General features: G+C 53.2%; 2 protein-coding genes, 1 long non-coding RNA gene and 1 pseudogene across 4 annotated transcripts; 1 reads left to right on the top strand and 3 right to left on the bottom strand.

Moving 5' to 3' along the window:
- Positions 1-3,656: 3,656 nt before the first annotated feature.
- Positions 3,657-9,002, bottom strand: LOC146421266 (syncytin-2-like; annotated as a pseudogene).
- Positions 9,003-9,963: 961 nt separating this feature from the next.
- Positions 9,964-18,449, bottom strand: LOC146421264 (C-type lectin domain family 2 member D-like). Of its 2 annotated transcripts, none has more exons than XM_085047569.1 (5): positions 16,891-18,449; positions 16,462-16,566; positions 16,039-16,223; positions 15,845-15,945; positions 9,964-10,317 (listed from the first exon to the last, which is right to left on the bottom strand). In XM_085047569.1, the coding sequence occupies exons 1-5, from the start codon at positions 17,120-17,122 to the stop codon at positions 10,272-10,274; spliced, it is 669 nt and encodes a 222-aa protein (XP_084903695.1). In that variant the 5' UTR covers positions 17,123-18,449; the 3' UTR covers positions 9,964-10,271. The 2 variants fall into 2 exon arrangements, with proteins under 2 accessions (XP_084903695.1, XP_084903694.1); XM_085047568.1 differs by lacking the exon at positions 9,964-10,317 and adding an exon at positions 15,618-15,753.
- On the bottom strand, positions 10,693-13,763 carry LOC146421265 (uncharacterized). The gene is made up of 4 exons (XR_014848753.1): positions 13,689-13,763; positions 11,423-11,733; positions 11,009-11,113; positions 10,693-10,771 (listed from the first exon to the last, which is right to left on the bottom strand). It is a non-coding gene; the product is annotated as an uncharacterized LOC146421265 (long non-coding RNA).
- A 272-nt stretch (positions 18,450-18,721) lies between the features above and the next one.
- On the top strand, positions 18,722-21,076 carry LOC146421263 (class I histocompatibility antigen, F10 alpha chain-like; the record flags this gene model as incomplete). The annotated part of the gene is made up of 2 exons (XM_085047567.1): positions 18,722-18,850; positions 20,780-21,076. Coding segments are annotated over exons 1-2 (373 nt in total), but the record flags the coding sequence as incomplete, so codon positions are not given.
- Between the last annotated feature and the right edge of the window lie 959 nt (positions 21,077-22,035).

Below are 22,035 nucleotides of genomic sequence, written 5' to 3'. Positions count from 1 at the left end.
CGCCAGGAGCAGGCTGGGGACACCAGGAACAGGTGGACACTTGCCACCCACGCCCAGCTCCATCCCCAGGATTCATTTCCTGCTCTGTGTCCCATGTCTGAGGTGTCCCCAGGAGGGGTTTGGCCACACTGGGCTCCTGGAGGGCAGTGGGATGGGGGGAGGGGCCAGGCCAGGCCTCATTGTCCCCAGTGGTCCTTGAGTGTTCCAAAGTCCAGGTTTGGGATCTCAGAGAGGTTCCCTGACCATGACCATGACCATAACCATGACACGAGCACGAGATGGGCATGAGGTGAGAGTGACCATGAGATGACCAAAACACAACTGTGAGATGACCATGGGATGACCATGATTGTGACCATGACACAGCCACAACCCTGACCATGAGATGATTGGGACCAAGAGATGACCATGGGTTGGCCATGGCACAACCATGGCCTTGAGGTGACCATGACATGATCGTGACCCTGAGATGGCCATTGCAATGAGATGACCATGAGCATGAGATGATGCTGATCAGGAAATTATCATGACCATGACCATGAGATGTCCATGATGATGGCTGAGCTATGATGGTGAGATGAACAAGATATGATTGTGGCCATGAGTTGACCATGAGATGCCCATGACCATGAGAGGACTGTGACCATCAGGTGACCATGACACAGCCATGAGGTGATCAGAATCATGAGATGACCATGATCATGAGAATGACCTGATTGTGATAACAAGATGACCATGAACATGAGAGGATGGTGTTGGAGGTTGGGGGCATTGGAATTTTTTCTCCATCCCTGTTACTAAGCAACAGATATCTGGGTGATTAGAGCCATCAACTCTTTTGTAAGAGACAAAAGGGTGTGCTGGGTGGGGCAGGGGAAGGAGGCAGCCGGCCGCTGGAACTGGCACTTGTTCATGGGACACCGGGAGGAAAGGGACTGCTCTTTGCTTCTGGCTGCAGCCGCAGGAAATGCAACTGTGCTCTGCCTTCTCCCCCTGGCTGGGTGAGCTTTGATTCAACCTCTTTCCCACTGGGAAGTGCACGTTTTCCCGGCTGCGTTTTCTCGCAGCAGCTGCCGGGGAGTCCGGCTGTCCCTGCCGCCCGCCCCGCTCTGCTGCACGAGACCGCGGTGTCTGCTATGACTGCAGAGTCCCTGTCACCTCGCTGGCCAGCCCAGGAGAGAGCCAGGCCCTGTCCCTGCTGCCCCGCTTTGCTGCTCCGAGCTGCCTGCCTGCTCCTCAGCCCTCCGCCATGACCAGCTGTGTGAGGCTGACCTGACCCTGCGCCACAGCGCCACCTGCAGCTGCTCGGCAGTCATCGCACCTGCCCTGCCCGGCCGGGAGCTCAACAGCGCCCCTGCTGCTTGCGACCATAATTACACCACACGGGAAAAGGCTCGGCAGCTCAAAAAGTCATCTGCCATTGGTTTCTGGTTTTGTTTGTGGTTGCTATTGTTGTTATTGCTTGTTTATAGATACTAGTAAAGAACTGTTATTCCTTTTCCCATACCTTTGCCTGAAAGCCCTTGATTTCAAAATTTAAATAATTCTGAGAGAGGGGAAATCACATTCTCTGTCCTAAGGGAGAGTTCAGCCTCTCTTAGCAGACACCTGTCTTTCAAACCAAGACAGATGGTCATCAGGAAATGACCATGACCGTGAGTTGACCATGAGATGACCGTGAACATGACCATTTCATGACCATGATACAGTCATGAGGTGATCAAGATCGTGAGGTGACCATGAGATGACCACAATATGACCATGGCTGTGAGAGAATAATAACCATGAGGTGACTGTGAGATGACCATGAGATGACCACAACCATGACCATGGCCATTGTTGCGGTGGCCCTTAGGCAGATAAGCTTGGGTGACCAGCCACATGGGTCAATGACAGTGGATGAGAAATCCTGGGTGTGAGATCAAAGCCATCACTGATATGGTTAGGGCGACAGGCTTGTCACCACCCAGAGGACCCTGCGGCTGGAAGCATTAACATGCACCAAGCAGCAAGTCTATTGGCCCCATGCACTTCCCCACCTTTGTCCCATTTATGGTTTCTGTTCTAGAATGTTCCCCCCAGCATGGCACCCCATTGGTTTACAAGTTTTGTACCCTCCTTCGCTGTACAGTTATTGGTCTGTACCCCTGTCCTTCTCCCCTTGGACCTTCCCTGGTTGGCCCTTCGGGGCTGGCCACTCCCCCTTTCCCTTCCCTTTTAACCCTGTGCAGCCCTTTGTTCTGGGCTCTTGAGTCCCGGATTCCTGCCCACCTGCCGCCCTCTGTGCTCCTTCCTTCTCCGCTGCCCTCCATCCTTCGCCTGCCGATCCTTCAATAAACCCTTGGAATCCCAAGCTCAAGTGCCTACATCTTCTTTCGCCTCTACCGCTTTCGCATTGTGCTACTGTCTCCTGGGCGCCACAGCTCACCAGCGTGCTTTGCTGCCGCGGCGTGCCCAGCGTGTTTCCGTGCCGCTTCTCGGTGTTTGGTCGCTTTTCTGAGCGCGAAGCTGCAGGCCATGACCATTACAAGGAGATGACCATGAGCATGAGATGATAGTGATCAGGAAATGACCATGACTGTGCGATGGCCAGGAGATGACCGTGACCATGAGATGACCATGACTGTGATCATGATCATGACATAACCACAGCCATGACATGGCCAGGATATGACTGAGGCCATGAGTTAACTAGAAAACAACAGTGAGATGACCATGGCCATGCAATGACCATAACCATGACTATGACACAACCATGACCATGAGATGACCATGAACATGAACTGACCATTACAATGAGTTAACCATGACTGTGAGATGACCATGAGCATGTGATGATTGTGACCAAGAGATGACCATGAGATGATCACAACACACCATGGCCATGTGTGGTCATGATCACGAGGTGACCAAGAGATGACCATTCCAGTGAAATGACCATGAGTATGAGATGATGGTGATCAGGAAATGACCATGACTGTGCGATGGCCAGGAGATGACTGTGACCATGAGATGACCATGACCATGAGGATGACAAAACCACAGCCATGACATGACCAGGATATGATATGTGGCTCATATGTGGCCATGAGTTAACTATAAGACAATGATGAGATGACCATGACCATGCAATGGCCATGAGATCACCAAGAACATGAGATGACCATTACAATGAGTTAACCATGACTGTGAGATGACTGTGAGCATGTGATGATTGTGACCAAGAGATGACCATGAGATGATCACAACACACCATGGCCATGTGTGTGGAGAGTTGCCCGAATATAACACGCGCACTCATAGAGGTATTGGTGCTATTTTGTTTATTTCTTCTAAGACAAGCATTAATATAGACAAAAGGTACTGTTCACGCGACAGGCTGGTACATATGATTGGTTATTTGCTACTGTTCACGTGTCTATTCTAGCTTGCTGATTGGCTGTAAGTTTCTAGGCATGATTTGCTTGCTTCAGCTAAAGTACTGACTGTGTGATTTTTCCCTATCTTGCTGTATTTCCCCTATGTTAGTTACAATCCTGGCTCTCATTCTTCTTTATCTCCTGGGAAGGACAGTCTTGGCTCTTGTCCCTCTCTATCTCCTGGGAAGGACATTTCAGAGTTGGGAACAAAGGCTGGTTTGTGCATGTACATTTTGCTTATGTGGCCTTGCTGTGCAAGCCATTCTCCAACAACTCCCCTTTTTTCTTTTGCACAAGCCAGGCTTGACTGACCATCTTTACTAGCATGCGCTGTAAGTACTGCACTATGCATGGCAAAATTGTTAAAAATAGCAAAACTACAATTAAAATGTGCACAGCTGATTGGATTAGGTCTTTGAACCATCCAGTAATTCCCCAGCTTTTCAGCCACCCGGCAAGCCCCAGGCCATCGGCTATCTGTAGCTGCCCTGGCAGGTGCTGCAGTTCGGCAAGTTGCTGGTGAATGGACTTTGAGTGATCAGAAAGGTTCATGCAGCACATTCCGTCAAATTCTTCGCAGCCATGGCCTTGGGCTAGTAAGAGAAAATCTATCACAGCTCTATTTTGTAGCGTGGCGTGTCTAACTGAGCCAACGTCCAGCAACAACTCTGAAATGGCTTGAGAAGTAGCGTTAGTTTGTTTAGCTAGCCAGCATCCTAATTTGCTTAGCTGAGCCAAGGCTTTAACAAAAGCTATTCCTGGTGCTAAAAAGGAAGCAGCTATGATGACTTCAGGGGACCAGAATTTGACATTTGATTTACCGTCAGGGGAGAAAGCATGAGCCATTCATTTGTTCCATGATGTTGTCGGGTCATATTCAGTATCATCCAAGTGTTGGGGGTTAACAACCTCAATCTCCCTAGTGAACAAGGTCCACCTCGTAATCGGGAGGGAATGCTGGGCCATGCGTGGTCTCCACAAATTAAAAACATTCCTGCTGGTAACGACATAGGGTTATTTGTGGGCACAGATAGATTGGTAGAGGCATATTGACACCATGTACTGGCATCTCTGTATACTGTCAGACTAGAGTTTGCGCTTGTTGCTGTACCGTTGACTTTGGCTTGCTTGCTTGTCCAATTAAGGGTCACACAAGCATCCATTCGTATGGCTCCTAATAGCTCTAGCTCTTGAGACTCGTTTGGGGCTATGGGAATGTGTCGGGGGTTGAGAATTTCTTCCCATTCCTGTTACCAAGCAACAAATGGTCCGATGTTCAGACTGATCAAGCCTTTTGTAATAGACAAAGGCTAGGTTTTTGGGCAGGGCAAGGTAAGGGAGAGCCGGCCGGGGAACGCTCTCTCGGGTTTCGGACGCTGAGGGTAGAGGCTGCTGGCTCTTTGCTTTCCAGCTGCTACCAGAGGAAATCCAATTGTGCCCTGTTTCTCTTCTCTCCTGGCTGGGTGAGCTTTGATTCAATTTTTCTTCCCACTGGGAAGGGCGCGTCTCCCCGGGCTGCGTTTTCCCGCGGCTGCTGCCGGGAGAGTCCGGCTGCCTTCGCTGCCTGCCCCGCCCTCTGCCGCATGAGACCGCGGCGTCTGCTGTGACTGTAGAAATTCTCGCTGGCCGGAGAGAGAGAGCGCCCGCTCCTGCTGCTCTGTTCCCTCGCTGCCCCGAGCTGCTTTCGCTGCCCTCCGCGCTTTCTCAGCCCGTCCGCCGTTGCAGCTCCCCGACGCTGACCCGACCCTGCGCCACAGCGCCACCTGCAGCCGCTCGGGAGTCATCGCACCTGCCCTGGCCAGCCGGGAGCTCAACAGCGCCCCTGCTGCTTGCAACCGTGATTGCACCCCACGGGAGAAGGCTAAGCAGATCACGTTATCTGCTGTTTGGTTTTTCTGGTTCTAGTTGTGGTTTGCTATTATTGTTATTGTTTGTTTATCGATACTAGTAAAGAACTGATACTCCTTTTTCCCATACCTTTGCCTGAAAGCCCTTGATTTACAAAATTAAATAATTCGGAGGGAGGAGGGGAAGAAAATCACATCCTCTGCTCTAGGGGAAGGTTCAACCTCTCTTGGCAGACACCTGTCTTTCAAACCAAGACAGAAGGGAAGGAACCCAGGCGTCCCAATTGTCTACTGTGCTGTTAAGATTTGTCTGATTGCAGGTATTGACGCTGGAAGGGCATGGCCAATTGTCTAAAGGGATGCTGACTAAGCAGGTAGAAAAGGGATTGCCTGGTGATGAGAGGGCGAGACAAATTTCATTTTGTTCTGTTAGGCTGGCCAGAGTGACCCATAGCTTTGTTTTGGGCTGTGCTGGGGCCCATGCTGCAACAACAGAGGTTAGGCAAGCTATGCTCAGTGAACTCACATAATTACATTAACAACACATCTAGAATGGTCAATACAGTAACAATAACTATTATAAAAAGCAAAATTACGTTTTTCCACACATAAAATTTTAGTGCAAATACTGCATTGTCTAATTGCTTGAGGGGTCATACTCCCCCTTTTTGTTTTTGGCAAGATGTGTTTCCTTCTATAAGATGAAAAATGACACAAAGGTGTAACAATACATGGAATAAAACAATAAGCTTACTTAAGAAAATACAACCTCAATTATTTAACTACTCTGCTATCTCCCAGGGACTGCAATTGCTGGGGAACCTCATTCCACAGGCAGGGCTTGGAGAACCTTTCCCGGGCAAGGATTCCAAGTTTACCTGGAAGAGGGCTCAGCTTTCACAAGTCCAAATCAGTGAGTCAAGGTGACTCGATCACATTTTTGGTGCAGAAACACCTGGGTTTGGTGGCATATTTCCCAACCAGCTAGGACTATGGCTTAGCCAGAGCCTAGGCCTTAACTGGGAGGGTTTCTCTAGAACATTCTACCAACAGGCTTCTATTAATAACAATTAGGAAAATTATTTAAAAATTATACAGTTCTTGCAGATAACAACAGAAGGTAACGTGAAATATTCTAAAGCAGCTGGCATTATCATTTAACTAAATAATCAATGGTACCATAAACAAATTATAAATAACTGAAATTGTGCACGTGCAGCATCATTTGAAATTTTCACTCATTCTTTTGTGCTACCTATGGGAGATAAAACTGCAAAGATTGTTATGAATAGTAGGATAAGCTAACAAATGCAGAACAATTGGATCCACAGAATTTTTAACGACAGCAAGGATCTTACAGACTGTGTGTTCACATGGCTAAATTTTCATCAGGAAGTTTTCTGTCTTAAGTCTTCATTTTATCTTCACAGTAGAAAACCTGTGTTCTTTAAATGAGCACAACGTAACAAAAATGAACTTGTCAAAACTTAAAGTTAACATCACTGAAAGTGAACAGAATTCAATCTTAATAGAACTTAACAGAACATAAAATTACTAGAACTTAATAAATAGTAAATTGAGCAACACTTAAGAGACTTAACTATAATTGAACTCAAACTTAATGGAATTTAAAATTAACATTGCTTAAACTTAACTTGACTTGAACTTAACATAATATACGTTTAATAAAACTTAAACTTATTTAACTTAATGGAACTTAGCTTCAATGGCACTTGAGAGGTAGTTTAAAATATTCACTATAACACAGCACGAAACATCTCTAGGCAGAACGGAGTTTTCTGTGCTCTAGGTTATTTTTTGCTACTTATAGTAAATGTTTGTTTTTAAGTAATTGTGAGTTTACAGACATAAACACAGGACACAGGGGAGAAGACAGTAAAACTTCCTTTTGTTGGTTTCAGGTGTAGGTATTTATGTCTCAGAACTTCCTGGAGCTTTGCCTTCAATACAGAATAAAACTTCTGTTCTTCTGGAGGTCTTGGTTAGAATGTCATCTAGAGACTTAACTTACAAATTTAAAATGCTTAAGAAGTTAAAACAGCACTCAGTATGTTTGCTGCAGTACTGTCACACTCACATACACACAGACATTGGTTTTAGTTATACTTGTGAATAATAAAAAAAAATTTTCCTTAAATTTAGTGAGGTAGTTACTTTGGATGCCTCTGCATCTTTTGAGCTTTAAATTTATGAAAGCTAGATTCAAACTTGAGAGTATTATTCTAAAAGTTTCAGATACAGCAGAGTTTAACTCATTTTGACTCTATCATTACAAGAAAACTACTGAAGATTTATCATACAGCAATTCAACATAAATGAACAATATACAAAGAAGTAACTGAGCTATAGATAAGACAGCAGCAACAGAGAACTTCAGAGGGTTACATTTCTGCAGGATTAACTGGAAGGGTCAGAAAAGTGTGGTAAACACATGGTAATTCAATCGATGTTTTGACATCAGGCTGTAAAGTTAATTGCTACAGCCTCATATTTTGTTCAGTTAATATTCACTTCACTGAATGCATCAGGGCTACTTGAATCTATGCTGAGTAAGGACACAACACAGAGCTTGTCTGTAAACCAAGATAAAAGCTGCCTGCAATTATATTTGTACTATTTGCTTCATACTGAGTAGTTTCAGGCATGCCAAGGTCAGAGCTGTAGCCTCAGATATCTTCTAAACACTTAGCTGGGCAAATGCCAAAGCAGCTTGGCTAGCTATTTCCCAGGCAGAAGAAAAGTTTTTTAAATTTTGGAAAGGTTTTAAAAAGAGAGAAATGGAGGTTTGTCCACAATAAGACTACAAATAAGGCATTTTGTTGTGATTTATATACTAATTTTGTAGAGTTGAGATAAAATGCATTGGGAAAAATTAAACTGACTTGAACAGTTTATATCTGGCTAAGACTCTAATAACATCAGAGGTATACTTAAACACTTTTAGAACTGCTTCAGCAAGGAATTTAGCTCTTGTTCAGGGTTTTATCAATCAAGGTGTTATCACTCATTAGGACAATTATTTTGCTACAAGGCTTTCTTATTCTGAAAAGCTGAAAACAAGTTTAAAAGACAACTCAGTTATACTAATTTAAAAAAAGCACTTTGAAAATACATTCACAAATCAACTTGTGAAGTCTTGACAGGGTTTTCCGGGGCACAGCTAGTGCTCGCCTGCTCCCCGGTCACCAGATGGTGTGGGGAGGCTGCGCGGGGGAAAGCAAAGAGGAAAAACAGCAGAGCTGCTCTTCTCTTTGGCCCTACGCCTAGCCAGGCAGCCCAAAGTGTCCGGGGGGGAAGGCACTTCACACACCCAAGCGGGACTTGCTCCAGACTCATTGCTGTCTGGGGCGCAGGGGGCTGGAAAGCCCACTGCTGTAGTTGGGCTGCATTTATAGCTGGTCTTACATGCTGCAATATTTGTAGTGACCCTGAGGGGCTAGTCGTTGGTTGTACTATTTTCTGGGCAATTGTGTTGTTTCCTTGCTGTTTTAATTGTTTCATCACTTGTTGCAATTGAGTTCTCAGTTCTTCTATAAGATTCTTGAGTTCTTTCTGGCTTTTGGTGGCTGTTTTTTGCAGAGTAATATTGTTTGCCAGCTCTGTTTCTTTTTCATCAGAGCTGCTTTTTTCCTCACTGGGCAAGGGCTGTGTTTCTGGGATTGCTGCCCACGTGGGCAATTGAGGTGACGGAGGGAGGCATGGATGCTGGAGGCATGACTTCTGTGACTTCCGTGTTCTGTATTATTTGACTGGAGCTTGCAATCAGAGAAATTTCCGCACTTATCTCTGGATTCTGTCCTGTAGCAGACTCCCTTTTGAGCAGACCTCTCAGGTTAGATTTTTCATACCTTCTGTGTAATTCAGACAGTCGAGCTGGACTCTACTTTTTGCTTTTTCATCACTTGAAACTTTTCAAATAAAAAAGCTTTTGTTTCTTCCTTGGACTCTTTCAGCGGCAGAGGAGCAGAGGGGGTGTTATCTGTTGGAGGGCGGCCAGCAGGAACGGAGAAAGCCTGCACTGCTGCGGCAGCTACACGGGTCTCTGTCTTCATAGTTTTTAAAGTGTTGATTATAGAGCACCAAGTCACTCTCCTAGCTGTTAGACCTTTTCTCCCCTTGTTCTGTATCATTTGGTCGAAAAAAAAAATCTCCAACCCTTTGCCATTCTGGCACAGCAAAAAGCAGAGGGGGTGAGCCAAAATAGTTTTTCTTCCTAGTGTAGGAAATAAGTTTATCTAAATTTTTCTCCTTCACTCCTTTCCCTCTATTATCAAGGATATTAAAGAGTAAATTTTGTGCTGCGGCAAGTTCTAAATCCATTGCACGCGACCCCCGCGCGGAGGAAGAGGTAGCGACCCTCCTCACCTGGCTTGGACTTTAATTCGGTTTTCAGCCGTTTCTTGGCTCGGATTTCAATTTGGTCTTCAGCCGTTTCTCCGCGTCTGCGACCTCCTCCCAGCTTCCACTGCTTGACCGATTCAATCTTCTTGCAGCTTCAGCTTTGGTGTACTCTGTCCCTGTCTTGGACCCCAAATGTCAGAGAGGTCACTGGGACATAGCACACACTCTCACAGAGATAATAGTGTTATTCCATTTATTTCTTCTAAGACAAGCATTATTATAGAAAACAGGTACAGATTCATGTGACAGACTGGCACTTATGATTGCCTGTCAGGTCTATGCATATAGTATCTTAGCTTTCTGATTTGCTGCAGTCTCTAGGCACGTTTCACTTGAATCAGCTACAGTTCTGCCAGCATAAGCTGAATTACTGTGCGACTCTCTATTTTGCTTATTTCCTCTACATTGGATACAATTCTAGCTCTCTTTTCCTTTCTATCTCCTGGGAAGAACATCTGAAAGTTATGAACAATAGCATCTTAGAGTTAGGAACAATAGCACCTTCAGAGTTTAGAACAATAGCTGGTTTGTGCATGCTGCATCTTCTTCTGCACGCACACCTCGCCAATATGGCCTCTTTCTATTAGCCATTTTCCAACACACACCCTGCATTGCCCAGGACACGAACCCTGCAGGGAGAAGCAAAGACAGCACTGGAACCACAGGGCCCTGCCTGTGCCCCCACGACTCACGAGGAGATGAAGCTGCTGCCATCCACCCACTGCAGCCACTGGCCCTGTCTGTGCAGCCCGAGCCAGGAATTGTCATTCTCACTGAGGTGGAAGAGGAACTTCTGGCAAGGAGAGAAGAGCAAACAATGGGAGCTGCACCTCTGGCCCAGGAGCTCCCCAGGCTCCCCTCAGCCACCCCAAATCCCCCCAGATCCCCTCACTCACCATTTCCTTGTCATTGAGCACAGCCAGGGAGGCCCCGAGCTCGGAGCACCGAGTCTGAGTCTGAGCCTGATCCCAGGAGTGGTGATCCCTTGAGAGGAAGTAGCAGATCCCGTTGTACCCAATCCAGCCCTTGGGACAGGGCAGCAGCCGTGGAGTATCAGATGTCAGATGTCTCCACAGCTTCTCTCTGCAGAGCGAACAGAAGGTTTGAGGATTCTCCCCTCACGGAGCAGCCCGAGCTCCCATTGGCTAGTTTTCCCACTCAAACCCCTCCAACCCCAGCGACTGGCCGACTCAGCCGTCACTCCTCGTTTTCCCGCGCGCTGATTGGTCAGAGCGGGGCTGAGGGACGATCCCGGCCGTGAGGGAGCAGTGAGCCCGCAGTGCCCCGAGGGGTTGGGCTGAGGCTGCTGCTCCTCCTTACCTGACACAGCAGCCAAGGACACCGCCAGAGCCACAGCCAGGAGCAGGAGCAGAGTCAGCATCAGCAGGGTGAGCACGGGATGGGATCTGATCCACTCAACAGGAGCTGGAAAGAGCCGCAGGCCGTGAGCATGGAGCTGTCCTGAGCAGGAAGGAACCCGCAGCCCATTCTCCCCTCACTGAGCTGGCAGAAGGAGAGATAAGGGACAGGGACACAGCCAGGGGACAAACAGGGACACACCATGGGGACAGCCTGTGGCAGGAGAACTGCCCAGGGCCAGGGCTGTCAATCCAGCAGAGCACCAGGCCTCTTGCAGAGCCCTGGACACAGCCACACCCTGCCAGCCCTGTGCTCCTGGGATGACACTGTCCAATGTTCCCTCCCTAGAGGCCACAGTGCTGGCCCTGCACTCACCCAGATTTCTTCCGAGGCTCTTTCTGTGTGTGACTCCCATTGCTGATCCATCCTGGCACTTCTCTCCAATCCCATCCCTGAGCTGCGATTCACTCTGCCCCAACAGAGAAGCAGCTTCTCCCTGCCTGTGCCCAGCAGGATCTGACACCTGAGGCAGCTCTGTCCCCCTGGTTGCTGATCCATCCTGGGCACCCAGGGCATCCTCGGGAATCTCAACAGCGGCTTTGTACATGATAAGAGGCCCCGGCTGGTGCTGGCTCTGGAAGGCGCTGCCAGTTCAGTCCTGCCCTGTCTCTGCTCCCCGGCAGCACCTGGGGACACAAACACAGTGTCAGAGAGCTCCGGGCCCAGCTCGGCCTGCAGCCCCAACCCCTCTGGCTGTGCAGCTCCGGTCTGGGACAGTTAGGGACAGCGCCCGGGAGCTGCCGAGTGCGGGAACAGGGCAGCTGCGGATCGGGCTCAGCCTGCCGCGTGGGGAAGAACCAGCAGCCCTGAGGGGCTCAGCATTGTCCCCTGCATGCCCTGCGCTAAAGGTTGCAGCTCAGGGACAGCGAGCGAAGGCACCGCCCTTTCGGGGCGTGGTTGAGGACAAGAGGCGGAGCTTGGCAGGGAGAATACGGAGAGGGGGGCGGACATGGTGGACATGCACGGGTAGGCGGGAGGCCTGGCGGCCCGCCAAATGCCCCAAGCTATTCTCCTCCAGACCGCGTCCCTTGGCAGGGACACTCAAGTTCCTCCCGTCCCCTACCAGCCCCGGGCACGGACATCTCCCGTGTGCTGTGCTGTGCTGTTCTGTGCTACCCACAGCAAGCGGGACGAGCCAGCGCTGCTCCGGCACCGCCTCCTGCCGAGGCAGCAGCGGCAAGGAGACCGCGGGCAGCCGCTCCCTCAGCGGCCTCAGGCCAGCGGCAACATGGCGCCACAGCCAGGGAGGGAAGGAGGGAGGGAGACGGGAGAACGAAGCCGCCACAGCCCCCCTGCCGCCCCCTCCATCCCCTCCATCCGCCCGCAGAGAGCCCCGAGCCCCGGCACAAGCCAGCGCGGCTCCCACCTGCGCTGGGACAGCCTCTCCGAGCTCCGCCGCCTCCCCGGGCTCCGCTGCTCTCACTGCTGCCGCTGCTCTCCGAGCTCCGCCGCCCCCCAGCCTCTAATCGGCCGCTCCTCCAGCCTCTGCTGAGCCCCCGCCTCCGCTCCGCCCCTCCCCGGCCCCAGCCCATCCCCACCCCGCGCAGTCGCAGCAGCGAACGGATCCGGATCGGGGCAAGGGGCGGAAATGGGTTTGATTTCTCTTCTCAGCTTTACAGTTCCAGGGTGACTCATGTTAAATGCTGCTAGCTGTTACTGCTCTGTGCAACTGGTATTTCACGTATGGAATCTGATTAAATGCTGCTAGGTGTTACTCCTCTCGAATTGCTAAATTCAGGCATAAATCAGGTTACATTCAGGCACAAATCAGGTTAAATGCTGTTAGGTGTTACTCCTCTTGAATTGTTAAATTCAGGTATAAACGAGGTTGAATTCAAATGTAAATCAGGTTAAATGCTGTTAGCTGTGACTCCTCTTGAATAGCCACATTCGGGCATAAATCAGGTTAAATGCTGTTAGCTGTTACTGCTCTGGGGAATTGGTAAATTCACATATGAATCTGAGTAAATGCTGCAAGATGTTACTTCTCTTCAATTGTTAAATCCAGGTATAAATCAGCTTAGATGCTCTGTGGAATTGTTAATTTCAGACCCAAAGAGGGAATAAAAGGGACTTGAGGAATTAAAATGGAGTATTTTTGGGAAAAAGAGTAGGATTTGAGGGGATGGAATGGGATTTTAAAGAATAAAACGGTTTGGGAGTGGAAGGTTTTTGCGAGACAAAAGTGGGTTTTTGAGGGGTGAAGTACAATTTTGGGAACAAAACCGAATTTTGGGAAATAAAACGGATTTTTAGGAGGTTGAAGTGGGGTTTCTCGGATATGTCGGCAATGTCCCCATAGCCCCCCAGACCCCTCCGCGGCCCCAAAAACCCGCAGTTCTCCACACAAAACCCATAAAACCCTCAGTTCTCCACACAAAACCCCAAAAAACCCGCAGTTCTCCACACAAAACCCAAAAAAACCCGCAGTTCTCCACACAAAACCCCAAAAAACCCGCAGTTCTCCACACAAAACCCCAAAAAACCCGCAGTTCTCCACACAAAACCCCAAAAACCCGCAGTTCTCCACACAAAAACCCAAAAACCCCGCAGTTCTCCACACAAAACCCCCAAAACTCACCGTGAATCCCCAAATCTCTCCCGCTCCCAAAGCTGCCTCCGCCGCCGCCGCCATCTTGTCAGCAACTCACCGAGGAGCGAGGGGCGCGAGGGGCGGTGACGTCACTGCCGCCCGCTCCCCTTCCCCGGCGGCGCCATGGTGAGAGCGAAACCATGGCAGGGCTGAGGGGATCCCAAGTGCGGAGCGGATTGTGCGGCTTTGTCTCTTCATCGCTTTATTTCTTTGCCATTAACTGCTTCTTCGTCCTCCCCGCTGTCCCTCGTGTCCCCTCGGCACCTGCAGCCCCGTCCCTTGCCCTGCTGCCCCTGCTCCGTTCCATCGCGGCCGGCAGAGAGGAGCTGCCGGAGCTCCCAGATCGGTTCGGTTTGTCCTTCCCAGCCTGGGGAACAACGATTTGGGAGTTTTCTGCCCAAAGCCTGTCCGTTCCTGCGCTCAGCCCGAGGGGTTTGGGGAGATTTTGGCTTTTTGGGGAAACCAAAGCGATGCACGGAGCTCGCCCAGCGCAGGGCAGCTCTGCAGGCGCTGAGCTGGATAGAGCCTGGCAGAGGAGCAAAGCGGCTCAGGGATGGCGAAACAGCGATTAATTAACCATTCATTAGCCTCACAAATTGCTCCTAATTAGCGGGTAGCAGAAGTGAGGCCCCAGGGCGCTGAGTCAGCTCCACAGAACATTTTGGGTCTTTTTTCAGATACCTCTGGCTTTTCATCACTCAATTCTCCCCACTTCATTTATTCTATGGTATTTCATCAATTCCCACCTCTCAGAGATCAGAGAGATCTCCTGCTCTTTTATTTTCACCATCTTAGGGCAGCGAGGGTGGCTTTTGTCTGGCAGCACCTCCTGCCACAACTCCCTGTCCTTTCCCCCACAGGAACAAACCCCAAATCCCCATTTTCCTTTCCCCCACAGGAACAAACCCCAAATCCCCATTTCCTTCTCCTGGAGACAATTTCGTACCTCCCTGATGTCACTGAAACTGCAGGAAAAACAAAAACCCTCCAACAACATTTTTAATGTCAGAGAGTCAAGGCATTACTTTATTATCTGGCCAGGATGTAGTTCTGGTCAGGATGTACCACAGAAATCATCTCATCCACACACAGCCCAGCTGTGCAGACAGAATCATTCCATGACACATGGATTTTTTAAATATTTAAGTATTTTATACAGTACAAAGACATAGAAAAGCATTGGCTCAGTGTTCATTGCTCCAAAGCTGAGCAAACCCTCAGTATTCAGTTTCCCATTGGATCTGAATCTCCTCATCTCTGATGGTAATCAGATTTTTCATTCTTCAATTTCCCTGTCAGTGCTTTCCTGCCCAGATGTCTTCACCCCTACTGGAGGTGAATGTTTGTAGATATGTTGAGTTTATCAGACCTCACCTGGCAGAACAATGCCCTGGAAAGAAACCTAAAATTCCTATTTTTGGGGTAAAGACAAACTTTGACTAAAGTTATACAAAATATTTAAACTGCCACATTTTCCAGCAATCCTTTCAAGTGGCACTGAGGTGACCCTGAGATCAGCCACTGAGGTGTTTGTGACATCAGGCACTGAGGTGACATTATAAAGTGGCACTGAGGTGACCATATAAAGTGGCACTGAGGTGACATTATAAAGTGGCACTGAGGTGACCATATAAAGTGGCACTGAGGTGACCATATAAAGTGGCACTGAGGTGACCATATAAAGTGGCACTGAGGTGACCCAGAGATGAGGCACTGAGGTGCTCCTGAGAGTCAGCACAAGGCAGATGCTGCAGCTGAGGAAGGACATCCTTGTGCTGGAGGAAGAGGCGAAGAACTGGAGCTGCCAAGTGTGCAGAAGGTGCTCTGCCCATGTCCTGTTACAGGTGACTTTGGGCTCTGCTGCACACGTAGTTCATGTCACTCGAGCAGATCTCACTCCTGAGGATGTTCTCAGCAAGAGATCTTTTCTCCATCCCATTACAGGTGAGTTTGGGGTCTGCTGCAGATATACTGCATGTCACTTGAGCAGGGCTGTCCCCCCAGATAATTCTCAGCCAGGTGCACACAGTCTGCATTGCCCTGGAGCTTGACCCTGCAGGAAAAAGCAGAGACATTGCTGGAACCTCAGGGAGACACCTTGTGCCCCTGTGCCCCCAGGCCCTGCCTGTGCCCCCAGCACTCACGAGGAGCTGAAGTTGCTGCCATCCACCCACTGCAGCCGCTGGTCCTGTCTGTGCAGCCCGAGCCAGGAATCGTCGTTCTTGCTGAAATGGAACAGGAACTCCTGGCAAGGAGAGAGGAGCAGATAATGGGAGCTGCAGCCCTGGCCCAGGAGCTCCCCAGGCTCCCCTCAGCCACCCCAAAACCCCTAACTCACCATTTCCCAGTCCTCGAGCACAGCCAGGGAGGCCCCGAGCATGGAGCACCGAGCCTTAGCCTGATCCGAGGAGAGGTGATCCCTCGAGAGGAAGTAGCAGATCCCGTTGTACCCAACCCAGCCCTTGGGACAGGCCAGCAGCAGAGGAGTGCCAGATGTAACCGGAGCGTCAGTTTGTCTTCTCCCTGCAGAGCGAACAAAAGGGCTGAGGATTCTCCCCTCACGGAGCAGCTCGAGCTCCCATTGGCTGATTTTCCCGCCCAAATTCCCTCAGCCCGCCGCGATTGGCTGATTCAGCCGTCACTCCTCGTTCTCCCGCGCGCTGATTGGTCAGAGCGGGGCTGAGGGACGATCCCGACCGTGAGGGAGCAGTGAGCCCGCAGTGCCCCGAGGGGTTGGGCTGAGGCTGCTGCTCCTCCTTACCTGACACAGCAGCCAAGGACACCGCCAGAGCCACAGCCAGGAGCAGGAGCAGAGTCAGCATCAGCAGGGTGAGCACGGGATGGGATCTGATCCACTCAACAGGAGCTGGAAAGAGGCATAGGCTGTGAGGATGGAGCTGTCCTGAGCAGGCCCAGCCATCACATCTCCCACCCAACTCCCGGGGAGCACAGGAGGGACCCTCAGCCCGTGTGCCACTCACTGAGCTGGCAGCACGAACAGGGACAAGGGACACAGGTGTGGGGACAGCCAGGGCAGGAGAAGTGCCCAGGGCCAGGTGTGTCAGTCCAGCAGAGCACCAGGCCTCTTGCAGAGCCCTGGACACAGCCACACCCTGCCAGCCCTGTGCTCCTGGGCTCACACTGCCCATTGTCCCCTCCCTAGAGGCCACAGCACTGGCCCTGCACTCACCCAGATTTCTTCCGAGGCTCTTTCTGTGTGTGACTCCCATTGCTGATCCATCCTGGCACTTCTCTCCAATGCCATCCCTGGGCTGGGATTCACTCTGCCCCAAGAGAGAAGCAGCTTCTCCCTGCCTGTGCCCAGCAGGGTCTGGCAGCTGAGGCAGCTCTGTCCCCCTGGTTGCTGATCCATCCTGGGCACCCAGGGCATCCTCGGGAATCTCAACAGCGGCTTTGTACATGATAAGAGGTCCTGGCTGGTGCTGGCTCTGGAAGGCACTGCCGGCTCAGTCCTGCCCTGTCTCTGCTCCCTGGCAGCTCCTGGGGACACAAACACAGTGTCAGAGAGCTCCGGGCCCAGCTCGGCCCTGCAGCCCCAACCCCTCTGGCTGTGCAGCTCCGGGCTGGGACAGGCAGGGACAGTTAGGGACAGGCAGGGACAGTTAGGGACAGCACCCAGGAGCTGCCGAGTGTGGGAACAGGGCAGCTGCGGATCGGGCTCAGCCTGCCGGGGGGACAAGAAAAGAACCAGCAGCCCTGAGGGGCTCAGCATTGTTCCCTGCATGCCCTGTGCTGAGGGATGGAGATCAGGGACAGTGAGCGGAGGCAGCACCCGGTCGGTATATGTTTGAGACAAGAGGCAGAGCCTGGCAGGGAATGTGCGACCGAGACGATGGGACGGGGATCCGCGGAATGCCCCAAGCTGCTCTTTCTCCTCCAGAGCGCTTGGCTTGGCAGAAACACTCAAGTTCATCCCATCCCATGCCAGCCCTGGGCAAGGACATGTCCCGCTGCACCAGGGGCGCCCAGACCAGTGCCGCACGGCCGGGAACAGTCCCGGGAATGGGACTGTGATGTGCTGTTCTGTTCTGCACTCTTCTGTTCTGTGATGTGGTGTTCTGTTCTGTGCTACCCACAGCAAGCGGGACGAGCCAGCGCTGCTCCGGCACCACCTCCTGCCGAGGCAGCAGCGGCAAGGAGACCGCGGGCAGCCGCTCCCTCAGCGGCCTCAGGCCAGCGGCAACACGGCGCCACAGCCAGGGAGGGAGGGAGGGAGAGACGGGAGAACGAAGCCGCCACAGCCCCCCTGCCGCCCCCTCCATCCCCTCCATCCGCCCGCAGCGAGCCCCGAGCCCCGGCACAAGCCAGCGCGGCTCCCACCTGCGCTGGGACAGCCTCTCCGAGCTCCGCCGCAGCCTCCCCGGGCTCCGCCCGCTGCCGCCGCTCCCGGGCCGCACACACGCTCCCACCATGGCGCCGCTGCTGCCCCACTAAAGCCCTGCCTGCCTGCCTGGGGGCGACACCGGCGCCGGCCTTGTCCCCGCTCGCTGGCACCGAGCAGCAATTGCGCTGGGACAATCCCGAGTGACAGCACAGCCAGCCAAGGGCAGCGAGGCGCGGGCTCTGCACACGCACGGAGTCACCTCCCTTTCCCGGAACTCGGGCATTTCTCGGAACCTTCGGCTGAGCAGCAGCTCTGGCGCTGTTCCGGCCCGGGCAGGAGGCCAAGGAATCGCTGCTGCCCTGAGCCGCCGGGAGCTCGGTGTGACCTGGAGCTGAAGGTGCTGTGAGCTGTGGGTGAGGCCGGGATGGAGCAGGGACTCCCCTGCAGCCCCGGCAGGAGCCCAGGCCGGAGCAGCGAGGATCCAGTGGGATCCACATGAATTCTCTGATTTCCCCTTTCCCTCCCCGCCCTGCCCTCTCTCGGTCTCAACCTGCGAGTTCCGGATCTGCCCGGCGACCGGTGACGTCACTATCAGGCCGGGCTGCCAGTGGCGAGCAGGAAATAGCTGCGCCAATGGCGGGGCAGGAGGCTGCGCAGTGGGCGTGGCCAGGGCAGTGGGCGTGACCAGGGCAGTGGGCGGGGCCAGGCGGGTCGCGGCGGAGCAGCGCGATGGCTCCAGCGCTGGGGCTGGGGGTGCTCTTGGGGCTCCTGGGGCTCCTGGGGGCCCCGGTGGGAGCGACGAGAGGTGAGTGGGACCCCCGGGACAGGGACCCCCTGAACCGCAATTCCTGAGCACCGGGACCCCCTGAACTTCCATTTCCGGCCACCGGGAACTCCCTAAACTTGCTTTCCCCGGCACGGGAATCCCCTGAACCCCCATTTTTCGTACGGTAACCTCCCTCCGTTCCCTTCCCCAGCACCGCGACCCCCCTGAACCCCCTCATCTCGCACCGGGACCCCCCTGACCCGCCATTTCTGGGCACAGGGACCTCCCTGAACGTTCATTTCCGGCCACCGGGACCTCCCTGTACCTCCTTATCCGGCCCTGGGACCCCCTGCATCCCATTCCCGGCCATCTCGCCTTTCCCAGACCCCAGCTCTTCCCTTTTCCTTGATCTTTAGATCCCCCAGATCCCCCAAATTTCCGTGTCCCCCCAGTTCTCCATTCCCGGCGCTTCCTGAAAAGGGGTCCCAGGATGCCCTGGAGGGTCCCAGGGTGTCCCAAGTGGCAGTCACAGGGTCCCAGGGGTGTCGCAGTGTCGATCCAGTGAGCTCCAGATGAATTTCCTGGAATTCCCCTTCCCCTCCCCCCGCGCTCTCTCGGTCACTTTCGCGTCTCCCAAGCGGCAGCAGCGAGATGTGCCCGGAGACTGCCCCGGCACCGAGACCCCCTGAGCCTCCATTTCCGGCCACCGGGACCCCCCTAAACCTCCATTCCCGGGCACGGGAACCCCTGAACCCCGATGTTTTGCCCTGTGACCTTCCTCCATCCCTTCCCCAGCACCGGGACCCCCCGAACCCCCTTATCCTGCACTGGGACCCCCCTGACCCGCCATTCCTGGGCACAGGGACCCCCCTGGACTGCCATTTCCCGGCATTGGAATCCACTGAACCCCAATTCCTGAGGTCCGGGATTCCTTGAATGTTCATTTCTGGCCACCGGAACCCCCTGCACCCCCTTATCCAGCACCAAACCCCCCTGCACCCCCTTATCCAGCACCAAACTCCCCTGCACCCCCTTCCTGGGCATCCCGCATTTCCCAGACCCCAGCCCCGCCCTTTCCCTCGGCTTTTCGCCCCCCCAGGCCTCCCGAATTTCCGTGTCCCCCCAGTTCTCCACTCCTGGCCTTTCCCAAAAGGGGCTCCAGGGGGTCCCAGGTGGCTCCCGGGGGTCTCAGAGGAGCCTCACGGGGGTCGCAGTGGGGATTCAGTGGGATCCAGGTGAATTCCCCTGGAATTCCCCTTTTCCCCTGTCCCCTCCCCCCGCACTCCCTCGGTCACTTTCTCTTTCCTGTCTCCCAAACTGCACCCCAGGATCCTCTCACCTTTCCCAGCCCCATCCCTCCTCTCCCAGTCCCTTCCTTAAACTCTGGACTCTTCCCAGCTCTCCCAGTTTCTCTCCCTGACCCTTGGCTGCCTCCAGAGCTCACCAGGCTCTGCGTCCCCCCAGTTCTGCACCCCCTGTGCTTCCTGCAGGGGTCTGGGGTGTTCCTGGGGGGTCAGATGGGGTTCCAGGGGAATTCCCAGGAAGTTTCCCCCTGAACTTCCATTCCGAGGCTCTGGGACTCCCCTGCACTCCCTTATCCTGCACCAATCCCCCCCTGCACCCCATTTCCCAACCATTCTGCTTTCCCCAGTCCCTGTTTTCCCTTGACCCTGAGAGCCCCTGGACCCCCATTCCTGCTTTTCCCAGCCCCCAGCCCCCCTTTCCTGTGCATCAAGAATCTCCAGGACCCCTATTCCCAGCTCTCCCCATCTTGTGACCCCTCTTTCCTCGGCTCTAGGGACCCCTGGACCCCCTTTCCTTGGCACAGGGACTCTCTAGACTCCCCCATCCCTCCCTGCACCCCAAGCTCTTGGTCATGAGATCCCCAAACCCCTTCCCAGCTCTCCCATTTCCCCTTTCATTGAGCCATGACCCCCCCAGACCCCCCAAATCTCTGTGTCCCCCCAGTTCTGCACTCCCTGCGTTACCTGCACGTGGCAGTGTCAGAGCCCAGCCCGGGGGTCCCCAAGTTTGTGTCCATGGGGTACGTGGATGGAATTCCCTTCACACGGTATGACAGCGAGAGAGGCCGAGTGGCGCCACTGACACAGTGGATGAAGGACAGAGCTGAGCCAGGATATTGGGATGAGGAGACCCAGATTGCTGAGCAGAACCAGCATGTGGCTGCCATTGGCCTGGAGATACTGCGGGAGAGATACAACCAGAGCAGGGGTGAGTGGGGGAGCTGGGGCTGGGATGGGATCTGTGGGGCTGGGATGGGATTGTGGGGTGGGTGGGTTGTGGGGTGGGTGGATCTGTGGGGCTGGAATGGCATCTGTGGGGTGGTGGATCTATGGGGCTGGGATGGGATCTGTGGGGCTGGGATGGGATCTGTGGGGCTGGGGTGGGATCTGTGGGGCTGGGATGGGATCTGTGGGGTGGGATGGAGCTGTGGGGCTGGGATGGGATCTGTGGGGCTGGGATGGAATCTGTGGGGCTGGGATGGGATCTGTGGGGCTGGGATGGGATCTATGGGCTGGGATGGGATCTGTGGGGCTGGAATGGGATCTGTGGGGCTGATGGGATCTGTGGGGCTGGGATGGGATCTGTGGGGCTGGGATGGGATCTGTGGGGCTGGGATGGGATGGGCTGGGATCTGTGGGGTGGAATGGGATCTATGGAGTTGGGATGGGATCTGAGGGGCTAGGATGGGATGGAATAGGATCTGTGGGGCTGGAATGGCATCTGTGGGGCTGGGATGGGATCTGTGGGGCTGGGATGGGATCTGTGGGGTGGGATGGGATCTGTGGGGTGGGATGGGATCTGTGGGTCTGAGATGGGACTGTGGGGCTGGTGAGGGATGGGATCTGTGGGGCTGGGATGGGAATTGTGGGGCTGGGATGGGATGGATCTGTGGGGCTGGGATGGGATCTGTGGGGCTGGGGTGGATTGTGGGGTGGGGTGGCTGTGGGGTGTGGGATGGATCTGTGGGGTTGGATGGGACCTGTGGGGTGGGATGGGATCTATGGGGCTGGAATGGGAACTGTGGGGCTGAGATGGAATGGGATGTATGGGGTTGGGATGGGATCTGTGGGGCTGAGATGGGATGTGCGGGGCTGGGATGGGACAGGATGGGATCTGTGGGGCTGGGATGGGATCTGTGGGGCTCTGATGTGCCTCCATGGGGCTCCAAAGGGCTGGGATGAGGCTCTGTGGGGCTGGGA

The sequence above is a fragment of the Lichenostomus cassidix genome, unplaced genomic scaffold (genome assembly GCF_008360975.1).
Source record: "Lichenostomus cassidix isolate B80296 unplaced genomic scaffold, HeHo_3.0 HiC_scaffold_855, whole genome shotgun sequence".
In the NCBI taxonomy this organism is placed as follows: Eukaryota; Metazoa; Chordata; class Aves; order Passeriformes; family Meliphagidae; genus Lichenostomus; species Lichenostomus cassidix.
The sequence above is the reverse complement of the archived record's forward strand: the minus strand, read 5'-3'. Positions and strand labels throughout refer to the sequence as shown.

What these genes read in the sequence shown, in the direction of transcription:
- LOC146421264 (XM_085047568.1), bottom strand. Translation starts at nt 17,122, where the DNA reads ATGTACAAAGCCGCTGTTGAGATTCCCGAGGATGCCCTGGGTGCCCAG. An exon ending in GAGCCTCGGAAGAAATCTGG is followed by an intron (nt 16,567 to 16,890) that starts GTGAGTGCAGGG and finishes GCCTCTTTCCAG; the next exon opens with CTCCTGTTGAGTGGATCAGA. An exon ending in GGCAGCAACTTCAGCTCCTC is followed by an intron (nt 15,754 to 15,844) that starts GTGAGTGCTGGG and finishes TTTTTCCTGCAG; the next exon opens with GGTCAAGCTCCAGGGCAATG.